The sequence below is a fragment of the Ostrea edulis genome, chromosome 1, assembly GCF_947568905.1.
Source record: "Ostrea edulis chromosome 1, xbOstEdul1.1, whole genome shotgun sequence".
Lineage (NCBI taxonomy): Eukaryota > Metazoa > Mollusca > Bivalvia > Ostreida > Ostreidae > Ostrea > Ostrea edulis.
The window spans coordinates 110,658,203-110,674,281 of NC_079164.1; the positions used below are offsets into that span (position 1 = coordinate 110,658,203).

General features: G+C 36.1%; 1 protein-coding gene across 1 annotated transcript in view; it reads left to right on the forward strand.

The window, feature by feature from the left end:
- LOC130048670 (peroxidasin-like) overlaps positions 1 to 16,079 on the forward strand; it is a 416,263-nt gene that overhangs the window by 349,647 nt on the left and 50,537 nt on the right. Inside the window, exons 3-5 of the mRNA XM_056145683.1 lie at positions 2,044 to 2,340; positions 10,972 to 11,244; positions 11,516 to 11,830. Of these exons, the coding sequence (XP_056001658.1) occupies positions 2,044 to 2,340; positions 10,972 to 11,244; positions 11,516 to 11,830 (885 nt within the window). The remainder of the gene's footprint in view (positions 1 to 2,043; positions 2,341 to 10,971; positions 11,245 to 11,515; positions 11,831 to 16,079) is intronic.

A 16,079-nucleotide genomic window follows, 5' to 3' on the forward strand; every position in this document is an offset into this window, starting at 1 on the left:
GGGCAACGTTAAACATAATGCAGTCATGATTGTGACGTCAGAACATTATACAATGTTAATGTAAGGCACTTTTAAAAAATACAGACATATTTTAAACAGTTCCGTCTATAAGTTTTAAGCGCCTCTAAATTCCTGTACATTAAAGGAGACATTCAATGTAAAATATACATGTTAAATAACATGAAGTAAAAATATTAACAGTTTAGTTTCGGCTTAAACAGTTTTATGAAATAGTATTCCTTGGCTTTGCGTAATTGTTCATTTTCCTCTTTTACTTTGTAAAATGGGAAAATATAAAAATATAAAAACTGCCTTCCCCGCACGAATCAAAGTGGCCGCTACACGGTGTGTTTCTTATTGTAGGATCTCTGATCGGTTGTTTATGTACACGAACACGGTCAGCCAATTTGGTTCCTGTTTGTCCTATATAGTTTTCTCCACATGTAGGGCACGTCATACAATAAAGTAGATTTTTAGATTTACACGTCATAGTTGAATTTACTTTGAAGTTCATTCCGTTTTTGAAAGTTATGGAGTGGCCGGTTTGTATAAATTGGCAAGTACCGTATCGTGGATCCTCGCATTTGAAGACTGCTGGTTTTTCGAGGTTTGATGTAAATTTGGCTTTAGTGAGAATGTTTTTCAAATTTGGTGGTTGACGTCTGCTATGGAGTATATCTGTGGGTTGAATGAGGTAATTTAATGTTTCTGATTGTTGAATAATAGGGAATAACTGCTTTGCTGTTTTGAATATGTTGTGATTTCTCGGGTTGTGTGTAAGAACGAAAGGAATTTTGTTGTTGGTTTCTTCATGTTGTTTAGTAGTTCGCAATTCTGTGATGGGAGTTTCTTTAGCCTTTTGTATAGCTGTTTCAATTAATTTTGGTGGGTATTTCTGTCTGCATAAAAATGTCTTAAGTTCAGATAATCTTGTATTTCTGCGATCCTCATCTGTTACTATTGTGCAAATTCTCCGGGCCATGTTAAAAGGGATGTTTCGTTTGGTGTGAGATGGATGGCATGAGTTAAACATCAAATATTGATGGGAATCTGTATTCTTGTAGTAGAGATCTGTTATGATTTTCACCCCCTCCTTTACAATCAGGATGTCTAAAAATGGTAATTCATATATATATATATATATATATATATATATATATATATATATATATATCAGAGTTTCACATTTACAAGATCAGGATATAGAGCTCACGGCGGGTGTGACCGGTCGACAGAGGATGCTTACTCCTCCTAGGCACCTGATTCCACCTCTTGTGTGTCCAGGGGTCCATGGTTACCCAACTATCTATTTTGTATTGCTTATAGGAGTTATGAGATTGATCACTGTTCGTTATCTTCACCTTTCATATAGATGCTTTTATAAAACATAATTCAATACTTTCACTTTGTATCAGAAATTGCTGTAATTAAATGGTACCCAAACCGAGCATAATTTTCGAGTAACGTGTAAAATAACACAATTTAGAAAAGAAGTACCATATATTAAATCTTTTAAATACATTAAATTATTACAAATGGCTAAATTCGTAATACTTCATATTCCTTTTATATTTTTATATATTTAAATCTTTCATTTAGCATTAAAATTCACCCATGCAGTTAAAAGATGATAAAAAAAGGATATTTTTCAATGTAACGAGTATAGCAATGTCATAAGATCTATCTTAATATTTCTTGAAGTTAAGATAGTTTTGTGAAACGGGAATGTCGTATCTTATGATTGTCATTAGTCAGATCTTAAAATAGTTTTCTGAAACCCGACCCAGGTCTCTAGTGCGTGTTAAATGTGCATGCATTAATAGAAAGGAACTCAGCATTCTTGTATCATCAACAATTGCATAAAATAGACATTGGTTTGCAGAGTCGTATAATACGCTTTTAAACGTGTTAAAAGCCGGGAAAAAATTAAAAACATAGGATGTACTTTGTCAGAGGGGTGTTCAAATTTTAATGACATACATTTATTTGCAATGTGGAAATGTAAAAATAGGTAATAAAATATCATGAAATTGAATAACATAGATGCACCCCCTGCTGCCCCACAACTGACAACTGATGGATCTACGTCAGTGGATGAAGGACAGTCCATTACATTACGATGTACCTTGTCTACGCTGGGTAACCCTCACATCACATGGAGCTGGGTGTGTGGAGATGACACACTGACTACTGGAGTGACCAATACAGGGACCCAGTCAGAGCTGACATTGACAGCCAACAGAAAGTACAACCAGAGAACGTGTCAGTGTAGAGCCACAAGTCCAAGATCGTCATTGTTGTATAACAGAACGTCAGGAACACGGACCATCATCGTATACTGTAAGTAAATTCTAAAAGCGTATACCCATATGAAGATACAGGTATTTCAAGTATGATTTAATTGTACATCAATGCCATTTACAGTACTCGAAGGTGAAAATTATCTACCTTGAATTGAAGTTGATTCATTGGAAACTATTTTGACTTTAACTCTCACACAGACTAATTTTAGCCAATCATCAAATGCATTTGCAAATTAAATTCCATTTATTGATTGTTGAATATTTCATTTAAATTCATTGTTTAGTCTGACTGATTGTAAAAAGTATTAATTTTAATGAATCTGTCTTAAAGATATTTAATTTTATATACAGCCTGAATCCAAATCATTTTTTTAGTTGACGTGTTCATGACATGTCATACAAAGAAGAGAAAAATAAAACACCGAAGTTTAAAACTTTTATTTCTACTGTTTAATGTTGTTGAAAGTTGAATTTAAGAATAATAATAAAAGAAATACCGATGATATCTTCGAAATCTATGATTGTTAAATGTTATCTAAGACCCGACTTAGGCATGAAAATCAAACATTGTAAGTATTATTCCTCTGGCTACAAAAGTCTCATATATTTTAACCCTATTATGTTATATCCAGGGGACCGTGTTTGCCCACCTCTATATTTTGTATTGCTAATAGAAGTTATGTCCTTTGTCTTCACCTTTCATTTTAAAGTAGCGCACATTCAATTTCTAAGAAATATTTAAGAACCCATAGATTATGAAGGATGTATTTTTCCATACCAGGGCGACTGCAAATGTTCTTATTGGTGTCATTATTACAGATGGACGAGCTGACTGTAACCATGCCAAGCTAACACATTTAAAAAAGTCTCAATATAGTTATAAAGAGTTTATTATGTACAATATCTCTTATATGAACATGGTCCTAATTTTACAAGTGGCCATGCCCATGATAATCTTAAGACCTCTGTGGGGTCCCTTGACCGATGTACCCACTCCTGGAGCTTGGTTATCCTGGTCCTATACTATTACTCTTCACGTCCTTCATACACTGGTTACATCAGGATAACTGCAGTAGACCACAGGGAGAGGACCTGTTTTAATACACATACATAAACTGTAATATATTACTTGTACGCACTGAGTGGCGTTACATTACACATAAATACAGACACATTATCTTATTTGCAGATAATATCCTGGACATGCCTTCTGTTTAAGACAATACATTTACACTTTTGTCTATTGGAAAGACTCCACAAATACATCCAAGTTTTACATTGCATTGGTATACATTTACACATATTCGACCAAGTCTACTTGATGACTATAATACTGCTTCATACACTGAAAACTTGTTTCAATTAGTACCATTTTGATACGAATGAAAATCACATGTATGAAATTAAGTTAACACTAAGGAACTCCATAACTGGATGTTGTAGGACTGTTAAAATAACATAAAACAATAGACATATTGCTGAGTAGTAAATAAAACACCTTACCTAAAAAAAGCTGGATCATATGCAGTACTACGTATATGCCATGTATAGAACTAGAAAGTTTGCTGATTAATATAAGTTGATATGCAGAGAAGTATAAAAACGTTCTTCCTGCTAGAATGTCGTGTCCAAACTGAATTCAGCACGGACTGGTGGTTTAAAGTCCAGTGAAGTAAGGTTCCAATTAGGGCAGAGTAAAAAGAGGCTCCAAGCAGGATTTGGAGTGTGTTCGATATGTACACAAAATAAGAGCATATGATTTACAATACATACAAAATGAGAATAAGTGGAATTGAATGTGACAAATACCCCCCTTTTTGAGGAAGTACGAAGTATTTTAGCCACACATTAAAATTCAACGTCATAAAACAAATCTCAATGGGTTATGTACAGTCTACAGTATTACAAACGACTTAGATAATCCGCACCTACGTTATCCTTGCCCTTGATGGCTTGGATTCTATACTTGGACGGCTGTAGGCTGAGCGCCCATCTCATCAGTCTAGGATTTGTGCGCTTTGACTTATTCAAATATACCAGACCAGCGGACTATGGTCAGTTTCCAACACAAACTGATGACCGTATAAATACTTCTGAAACTTCTGGATAGTACATACAATAGCCAAACATTCTTTCTCCACTGTTGCATCCTTGCACTCGCACACTTTGAACGTTCTGCTTGCGTATGCTATAGGTAGTTTTTTTTTTTTTTACCTTGCTCCATTTGAAGGGGAACTGCTCCTAAACCTCTGTCAGACGCATCGGTTTGAAGTATAAATACATCCTTGATATCTGCCAGTTTCAGAATGGGACATTGTGTCAAGGATGATTTGAGTGCCTGGAATGCTAATTCGTGACACTGATTTCATTCAAATTTAGTTGGGCTACCCTTCCTTGTTAAGTCGGTTAGTGTTAACGCAACATGCGCAAAGTTTGGCACAAACTTGCGGTAAAATCCAGCAAGACCAAGAAATAACTGTAATTGTTGTTTGGTAATAGGTCTTTGTGCTTGTCTAATCGCTGTTACCTTTTCAGAATCTGGCTTTAGTTGCTCATTTCCGATAATGTGACTTGGACATTTCAAGCTTGAATAGGCAATTGAGCATTTGCCTGGTTTAGCTCTTAAACCAGCTTCACGCAAGCGTCTAAAAACGTCTTTGAGAACCATAAAATGATGATCCAATGTCTTTGTATAGAGTAGAATATCATCGATGAAATTATCTACATTTTCTAGTCCACACAAAACTTTCCTCATTAGTCGGGAAAAAGTAGTAGGGGATCACTGAGCCGAAAATTGAAATAACCCCTTCCCCGTTCTGAAAGCTGTTTTTGGTTTTGCAGAATCAGTTAATTCAACTTGCCAGTAACCTTTCGATAAGTCGATTTTGGAAAAGTGACAATGCCCAGTCAGTTTAGAAAACATGTCGTCTGAGTTAGGCATTGGTTAAGAGTCGAACACTGCCTGACTATTGAGCAGTCTGAAGTCAATGCAGAACCTATTTGTACCATCTTTCTTGGGCACAATGATAATGGGTGAACAAAATGGAGAGTTCCATGGTTCAATAATGTTCATTTGCAACATCGCAATTACCTCTTTATTGATTGTATCATCCAAGAAATAGGGTATCTGACGGTTTTTGACTTGAATTGGGTTTTCACTTACCAATCTGATTTCATGTTGTAAAACATGAGTTATCCCTGATCTGTCCTGAAGAACATCATCAAATTCCTCCAAAGTCCTAATCAATTGTTTTCTGTCCGCTGACGAAAGCATTGGGTTTGTATCAACTTCACTTTTGCTGCTTACTTGCAACTGAAGATACTCGTGTATCTGTCCCTCCTGTGTTTCATCCTCCACACAATCTACCACTGTAGCATTCACCAATCCAAAGGCACTTTCGTCTGTGAGCATCACTGAAGCAATTTCTGTTCTCATTATGTACTTCTTGAGTAAGTTTACATGAACAGTTTTTGTCTTACCTTGAATGCTAAGCTGGTAATCCACTCTGATGACTTTCTTGGTAACAACAAAAGGACCTTTCCACTGGATAAGAAGTTTGTTATTATCAGTTGGTAATAACACGAGAGCTCTATATCCTACCTTGATACTCCTGTATCTTGTTCTCCTATCGTACATTTTCTTGTGTCTGATCGAGGATTTCTCCAAACTAGCCTGTGGAAGTTCTGACATAGATTGCATGATCTTTCAAGTGCAACACGTACTGGTCAGTGTCCTCTGTATACCTAAATGACCGCCAACAAAGAATCATGAGCTAATTGCATTACCTTTTCTCGATGTTCCTCTGGAACGACTTTAGTAGCCCATCCTTTCTTGTACCATGTAACCTTACCTTTTTTCTTCATCTGTGTAAAGTTTTGTGTTGCATGCTCACGTATTTTCCCTGGTGATGGATCTTGCTCTTGAGCGTCCTTGATGATTTGAGGATCTATTTCCGCTGCAATGATATCTGGAACCTTAAGCTTTTGATATGGCTTATTCTTGTCACGTCTTTGTTGCCTAGTTTCCACCGCATTTACCTGCCATTCAGGATCGGGTTTGTCTGCAGATCTTGCACCCGGGACATTTCCAACAATCAAATCATAAACCGGATTTTCCATACACCATGCCTCATGTCGACCTTTTAGAAAAGGACTATTGATGCTGACTTCTGCCACTGGGACGGTGATTGTAGAGCCATCTGCTAGAATACAAATCTGTGTCTTACCTTTCAAGATATTTTCTTCTGTCACTTTGCTCCTCCTGATCACAATGCCAGCACATCCAGTATCCCTCAACACTGTTACCGGTTCGTCATTGACGTGGCCAGCAGATATTGGCATGTTCAAACTTGAGTTTCTTTGGCAAGATGATGTCAATATGGTCGTTGGTGAAGTTGTAGCTTTAGAATCCACCACGGATTCAGTTGATAATGTGCTTACAAAACATACCTGTTTTGTTGATTCAGTCACTTGAATGACTTGAAATACTCCTTTAGCAAACAGCTTTGACCTAGATTCCGACGCTATATGACCAATTTTATGAGACTTATAACATGTACGCTCCGATTTAGGTATAAACTTGCTTTGCTTATCAGATGCACGACGATTTTCAACCCGATTTTGTTTCTTCCCTTCACCTCCCTTCTTTGGCGGATAAATTTTGCTCTTACCTGTAGACTGTAATGCACTCACATCTCGAGCATCCTTATACTGATCAGCCAATTCTGCCATTTTCTCTAAAGTATCTGGCAATCTCTCTTTCAGAAAAAGCTTCAAGTCTTGACTGCAGCTATGAAGAAATTGATCGCGTAGCATTAGGTCATACAAACCGTCAAATGTTTTCGGCGATTTTGCCATTTCAACTCATCTATCGAAATAACTACCTAATCTTACCACAAATTGGGAAAGTGTTTCACATCACTCGGGTCTGCAAAATTTAAACTTTTTCTTAAATCCATCGTCCGTCAGTTCAAAACGTCGCAATAATGCATTCTGAATTTTCCTATTATCAAGGGCGTCACTCTTTGGCATTAACGCATACACATCTAAAGCCTTTACCCTTAGGAGGGCACTTAAATTTATGACCCAATCTGATTCATCCCAATATTGAGTTCCGGCATATCTTTCAAAGCTTAATAGATAGCTATCCATCTCGTCATGAATATAGTCAAAAACAGATAATTTGGGAACTCTTGGTTTAACCCTACCCTGATTAACATTGAAATTACGCTCACTGTTACTATCTTCAACTGGTTCATCATCTAATTCAGGTGACCTAGATCATACACGCATTTGTTCTATCTCATGCCACATTTCATCTTACCCTAATTCAACCATTGCACTTTCTTTCTCTGCCTCTGCTTCAAATCTACTTCTCTCTAACTCTTCTTTAATGAAATTTTGCAACCCTTCATCCTTAAAACCCACAGATTCAACATACCTCTTCAATTCATTGAGAATGTGCATATTTGAACATGCAACTAATTCATGCGTTTCAGAATGATTCGTATGGACCTTTATAATCTAATTGTACTTCAATTCACTTTGGACATAATACAACACTACATATTTTGCTTGTTTCAGCAAAATTTCATAACTATTATTAACATGGCATACACGGCAAGTACCAACATGATCAAACTTACTGAGACAGGTTCAAGTCTTTTCCCAAGTTTTCTAAGATCCCAAACAACCAGAACTGGACATTTCTTCTACAAGATATGTAACATAGTGAAAAAACAGTAGTTGGAAATAAACCACACCAAAATACATCATGAAAATGTATTTACAAAAGACGCTACATTACAACTTATACATTGATTGTAGAAAAAAATATATGGAATGTTTCTACAATCTGACAGTCTCTGCAAAGTCCACGACCATGAAGTCTTTATCAAACGAAGGCTTCATCCCTGAAGGCTGTATCCTGAAGACTGTATTCCTGACAACTGTATTCCTGATGGGTGTATCCTGAAGGCTTGCAATCCCTTCAGGCTGTTATCCCACTTCTGACACCACTTTGTCACAGATGGACGAGCTGGCTGTAACCATGCCAAGCTAACACATTAAAAAAAGTCTCAATATAGTTATAAAGAGTTTATTATGTACAATATCTCTTACATGAACATGGTCCTAATTTCACAAGTGGCCATGCCCATGATAATCTTAAGACCTCTGTGGGGTCCCTTGACCGATGTACCCACTCCTGGAGCTTGGTTGTCCTGGTCCTATACTATTACTCTTCACGTCCTTCATACACTGGTTACATCAGTATAACTGTAGTAGACCACAGGGAGAGGACCTGTTTTGATACACATACATAAAATGTAATATGTTACTTGTACACACTGAGTGCCGTTACATTACACATAAATACACATACAACATTATATTATTTGCAGATAATATCCTGGACATGCCTTCTGTTTAAGGCAATACATTTACACTGTTATCTATTGGAAAGACTCCACAAATACATCCAAGTTTTACATTGCATTGCTATGCATTTACACATATTGGACCAAGTCTACTTGATGACTATAATACTGCACCATACACTGAACACTTGTTTCAATTAGTACCATTTTGATACGAATGAAAATCACATGTATGAAATTAAGTTAACACCAAGGAACGACATAACTGGATGTTATAGGACTGTTAAAATAACATAAAACAATAGACATATTGCTGAGTAGTAAATAAAACACCTTATCTCAGAACAGCTGGATCATATGCAGCACTACGTATATGCCATGTATAAAATTGGAAAATATGCTGATTAATATAAACTGCTATGCAGAGAAGTATAAAAAAGTTCTTCCTGCTAGACTGTCGTGTCCAAACTGAATTCAGCACGGACTGGTGGTTTAAAGTCCAGTGAAGTAAGGTTCCAATTACGGCACAGTAAAAAGAGGCTCCAAACAGGATTTGGAGTGTGTTCGATATATACACAAAATAAGAGCAGATTATTCACAATACATACAAAATGAGAATAAGGGGAATTTAATGCGACAGTCATCAGTTATACGATATGTACAGTGTTTTCACAAAACTGAAATCCACAGTGTATTGTGGTCTGGTCAAAATATTGAAACCTACAAGAACATACTAGTATTAGTCATATTTATATTTCAACGAATATGTGAACTAGTTTCCTATATGAACAAGTGAAGATAAGCAATCTCATAATTTCTATCAAAATTACAAATTTAAGAGTAAAGACAACACGACCCTTGGAAACACCAGAGGCGGGACCTAGGTGCCTTGGAAGAATAAGCATCCCCTGGCAACCGGTTTCACCCGTTTTAAACCCTATTTCTTCGTCACGTAAACGGAGTAACCCGTAGTCAAATCAGTTTCCCAAGAACGGCCTAACAATCGGTATAAATCATGTCTTCCAGCATTTGGCCCGATCACAGGTTGCATTTGCAAATTAGATAATTATAACGATCATAGATAAATGCTGAATATGAGTGAAAAATTACCAAGCGGGACGTTATAAAATATACAACCAACTACAACCATTTTACAAGGTGGTCGTTTTCAAAATTCTGAAATGTATTCTCATAAGATCAAGAGGAAAACAGGGGATGAATATGAGTTTTATGTTCCTATTCTTTTCTCATGAGAAACAGATTGCTCATTTACAAGGCTTGATTTTAATCAATTTTAGGAACTGTATTTTTAAACTAGATGTATATGAAAGGCGAAAATAACGAACAGTGATCAATATCATAACTCCTATAAGCAATACAAAATAGTTGGGAAACACGGACCCATGGATACACCAGGGGTGGGATCAGGTGCCTAGGAGGAGTAAGTATCCCCTGTCGACCGGTCACACCCGCCATGAGTCATATATTATCAATCATTAATGGTGATAATTCAGTAATGGTAGAGCAAGATAAATGAGTTCAAAGAGAGTTCATTAAATCCAAAAGAAGAAACTACGGATACCTCCGTTTACCAGATCAGAATATATGGCTCACTGTTTAACAAGAAAAATCAAACAACTGTGGATCTGACACTTCATCTTCATGATTATGCGATCATTGTATATTCACGAACCTCTGTAGCATCAACTAATTTCGTGAGTTCTAAATCGTCAAAATAAACTACATTTATTTATATGTATCAGAATTATCAGAATTTATCAAGATATTTCGTATTTTGTAATAATCAGGCGAACAATTCCAAAATCTGCAACAATGCTTGCTGAACACTTCTGATAAAATGATTTTGGATTTCGAAGTAAATGTAATCTAACTTAAAGGAAGTGCCCCTCAACTCAATGACTCCAGTACAAGAAAGCAAATGTTGTTAATAGATGTCATTTAGAACATTATTATGTAGAGATTTCGTGCATTAATGCATGTCAAAATATTTCTGTTTTCACAAGATGATCTAGCCCAATACACTCCTTGATTATGCAATTAATACATACAGTTATTTTATTGATTTCACATGCAGTTATTGTATTTATTTCATGTATTGTAGATCGTTTAAATAAACAACTGGGGTTCTGTCATGCATTGCCTATCATGTAGAACAGATTGTTGATGCTTATTGAATATCAAAGAAAACTTTGAACATTAATATTTCTTCGTGCTGCTCTCAGTAAGACTAATTTTTTAAAAAATGTTTACAAATCTAAACTTCTTTTCAGATAACAACGTCATAACCTCAAACTTGTATGACGAATATGTCACCAGTGAACATGGACGACTTCAGATAAAATGTTATGTGGATGGAAATCCGTTATCTAGCATCACCTGGCTCTTTGTACAAAACAACACTGTTGTAAAGAGAGACAGTGATGTAAGCAGTAGCTCACTGGATATATCATCAGCAAATTGCGTAGATCACGGGGTTTACAAAGTTACAGCTGATAATGGAAAGGGTACAACTGCTGTCAGAACAACCCATGTAGCGGTTAGATGTAAGTCTTCTTTTTGTTAGGAACCAATCCTGTCCATCCGCAGTCATGTTATCATTATCTTTGATCAATTTTATTGAGTATGCTTTTTCTTTGGTGGCAATGACCAATACGTATCGTCTTCAGTAAGCATCATTATATATACATCAGTATGCAAATACCTTGTAAAGAATATCAATAACAATATATATATATATATATATATATATATATATATATATATATATTGAAACTAATACATTCAATTTCTTATCGTATGTTTATGTTTGGAAAGGTAAACCTCGACTGTATAGCATGGATTCAGACAAACTTGGCATAGGAAATAATGAATCTCTTCAAATACTCGTGAGAATGCTTTTGTACCCACAAGCAACTCTGATACAGTGGACTTTGTCGGGGGAAAATAATAAGAGAAAAGTCATTCAGAATAATACAGATGGCTTCAGCATAACAGACAGTAAGGGAGAAAATAAACAAAACATCACTTTATACAAAAGGAGTGTTAAAACAGGGGACTTTGGAGAGTACACCTTAGTGGTTCTGAATGATGTTGGAACTTTCACCAGGATCTATCATGTAGATGCAGGAAGTGAGTTAGTTTTATTCTATTTTTCAAATATACTGAAGAAGCCACAGTTCTTACTGAATTTTAATCCAAGACTGATTAATTGATAGTATACTGTTTAACTCTCTCACGATAATTTTCACTCGTATGGAGACGTCACTGAAGGCCTGCAAAATTTAGGCCTATGCTCGCCACTTACGGCCTTTGAGCAGGGAGGGATCTTTATCGAGCCACACTTGCTATGGCACGGAACGTCGGTTTTTTATGGTCTCATCCGATGGACCGCCCCATTTCATCGCCTCTTACAACATGCAAGGGGTACTGAGGACCTATTCTTACCCAGATTCTCACAACACTATCGAGGTAAAAGTGTAAGAAAATATAGTTTTCATTTCACCCATGCTGAAAGCTTATATTCACCATATAAGTTTTACATTATGACCCCTGGGTCGAGGCCTCTGCTGTTAGTCCCCGAGGGTCTCTACAGCCCAGTAGTTAAGTACTAGCTTGAAAATACGGATGTATATTTAATTGCTGTTATAAAATTTAGAAATTCATTTCAAAAATTAAGGATTATCTCCCTCATGCATAGCTCTTATCCTTGGACGAATTTGGCTCCACTTTTTGGCACGCTGTTTTTGGTTATATTTAGCTCTAAAACTTCATAGTTATTTCGGATTTCAAACATTTCGGTTGAGCATAACTGAAGAGACATTATTTGTCGAAATGCGCATCTGGTGCATCAAAATTGGTACCGTATAAGTTTTACATATAGCACTACAACTACACTAATCTACAAACGGATTTACATAGCAGACTACATGTTTGTTGGTCTTTAGGCTTGCCAATCAATGTTAATAGCGGAGCGAATTAGGAGATGCCTTATTTGTCCAAAGAGCTGATCCAAAATTTATGAAGTGATAAAAATCTCAAGTCTCTCCAAATAAGTGGTACAGCTATGGGAACAAAAATGGCACCATCGTATGCCAACATCTGTATGGGGAGACTGGAACGTAAACTTCTACATTATTCACCAGTTAAATCCCTTAGTTGGTGAAGCAAGGCGATGTATCGTTGGTAATATGAGGCGGTACGCAGATATCTTAAGAGAAATAAAGTTATGAGAAAAAAACCGTTGTCGTTTATCAGAGGGAGAATAACATTGTTATATCAGGAATAGGTTTAGCCAATGTTCATTCTGGCAAAGTCAATAATTTTGTTCATGCCGCTAGGACGGATGCACAGACTAAAGTCATTGGAAACGAACGGTTTAGCCTCGATTTCAAATTCTGCATTTCAAACACTTTCGGTACTTTTAATTCATACATATATTGCGAGAAAAAAAGTTGATTGTTTTTAATTTGTCAATAGGAGATTTCGTAACAAACAAAATGTCAAATTAAAGAATATAATTGCAGTACGTATAACTCAGGATCCAAACGTTATAAATGAAAGGTGAAGGTAATGAACAGTGATCAATCTCGTAACTCCTATAAGCAATACAAAATACATAGTTGGGCAAACACGGATCCATGCACACACCAAAAGTGGGATCAGTTAACTAGGAGGAGTAAGCATCATCTGTGCGAATTTGACATGTTTTGACATGTTTGACATCTTTTGGCAAAGGTGTTGGAGAATTAGAATGCGTTGCTTATGTGTTAGTATTTCAACTGATGTGGTGCATCTTTAAAGGTAGGTATGAAGTTATCAGGGCACTAAGTGTTGCTGGGTGTAACGGTTTACATCTATCAGTCAACAAGAGAGTTGACTCTATATGTCCCTGTCTCAAGTAACATTAGATTCATTGATATCCCTCTTTAAATTTTCACGGTTGTCTTCAAAACTTTCTTCAAAGCGTTTTATATACGTGTACCGAATGGGCACCATTAAGTGTTCCATTAATCACCATGATAAATCACCATTAAAAATGTGGGCATTCCCCTATCAAATCAAAACAGAAAATATACCAATTCTGCATTCACAAAAGTTTTTAAATCATTTATTATTAAGTTACATCAATTACATTTTGACATGGAAGGTGATGATAACGAACTTGGATCGATCACATAACGCCTATAAGCAATATGAAATAGATAGTTAGGCAAACAAGGGTCCGTGGATATACCAGAGGTCGAATCAGGTGCATAGGAATAAGCATATCCAGTCGACCAGTCACATCAGCCCTGAGCCTTATGTCTTGATCAGGTAAACAGAGTTAACATGTTTAGCCTATTCATTTTGGATAATTTCATTCTGAATATACATGCATGGTGAAGATAACGAACATTGATCAATCCCATAACTCCTACAAACAATACAAAATAGAGAGTTGGGTAAACTCGGACCCCTGGATATACCAGAGGCGGGATCAGGTGCCTAGGAAGAGGAAGTATCCCCTGTCTACTAGTTACACCTGCCGTTAGCCCCTGTATGATAAAACTTTCAAACAGTTTAACACGCTATATACACTGTATTCTGCATGTATTAAGTTTATAAAAAAGTATTTGTAAGACATGTACAAACTTAATTGTTCTTTCAAAATACGTCTGAATTAAGTAATCAAAACAAATCATAAAATATTTAGTTAAGGGGATAATGCTATGATATTGAAATCGGACCTGGGATGACCCTTTTGCAATTTTTACTTTTTAAAGAAAAATGTTCTTTTCTATTAATTACATCAAATACCTTTGGCTTTACCAATGTGGAAGTTACGGCACATATAACTGTATGTATTAATTGATTTCATCCACCTTCATTCTATTTTAGAATATACATAACTGTAATTAAATTTAAATTTAGATTAAGATATTTTATCACCTCGACAAGCGCCATGTTGACCTAGAATAGCGGACTGACGCGCGAGCTCCGAATGACCATGCGAAAACAAACCGTTTTAGGGTACAAACGCTTTGATGGCACGATTGGTTTTCAATGAGAAGGAACGTTTTGAACTGGGGATGAAACGTTTAAATAATAATGATAATATAATAATACTTAATTCCAAGAAGATGACCTGAATGTAAAACGTATACAGTACCAATTTTGATGCACCAGATGCGCATTTCGACAAATAATGTCTCTTCAGTGATACTCAACCGAAATGTTTGAAATCCGAAATAACAATGGCGTTTTAGAGCTATTATAGGGAAAAACAGTGTGCCAAAAAAGTGGAGTCAAATTCGTCTAAGGATAAGAGCTATGCGTGAGGGAGATAATCCTTAATATTGAAAAGAATTTCTAAATTTTATAACAGCAATTAAATATACATCCGTATGTTCAAATTAGTAACGAAATACTTAGCTACTGGGCTGTAGAGACCCTCGGGGACTAACAGTCCACCAGTGAATGCTTCACGCACTATTCTTCCTCAGGTCATTTCACCACTCTGATCACCTCAGTTAATTCCATTTAACCTCAAATGTGTGATGTATTCTGCCATAGTACGCATACAGTGACGTATAACAAATGTCGCTGATCAAGTGGAACTACTGACAACTTACGCGAAATTAAATTCATTTTATGATAACACACTCTTAATGTTTGTAACCACACTGCATTTCTCTTTTAGAATTTTTTTCTCTCTCGAAATTGAGGGCACGTTTCTAGCGAAAATTCGATGAATATATTTTAAAAGAAAGACATGTTTTGATCACCACTTAATGAAAAGAGGGTGAATATACGATCACATTTCAAATGTGAGGCGTTGCTACATATTTATTCTCGTCATACATTCTAGGTTACGAGCATCTGTCTTCCCAATGATACATACAATTATGTACAAGAATAATAATTTAAAACAAAGTATCAAAAACACGAATACAAGATTATGTAACAAGCTTCAGTCAATATCACTTAATATGATTGAATATCAGTAATAAACAATCACAAAATCTATCATCAGACGTAGCATGATAATTCTATGCAACGTGTAATCTGTTTGGTCTAGATATCCAAGCGCCTGGGATGATAAAACTTCGTACCCCCCTCTTAAACATCACGTATCCCCATCATGTTTCACCCGTTCGGCAGCTTCGTGGATTTTCCATTAATGTTTTGTCGAGGTAGACGTAGTTTATTATGAGTCACAATAAGCCTGAGCCAATGTACTTTCATAGTTCGTAAGACACAAAATATACGGGTCTTAGATATACAGTTTTGAAATCGCCTGCTTTTGGTTGATACAAAAACAAGCAAGTAAATCAGCATTCAAGGAGAATGGAAATAAAAGAGATGGTTATCATATCAATGTATTTCGTTGTTTGTACCT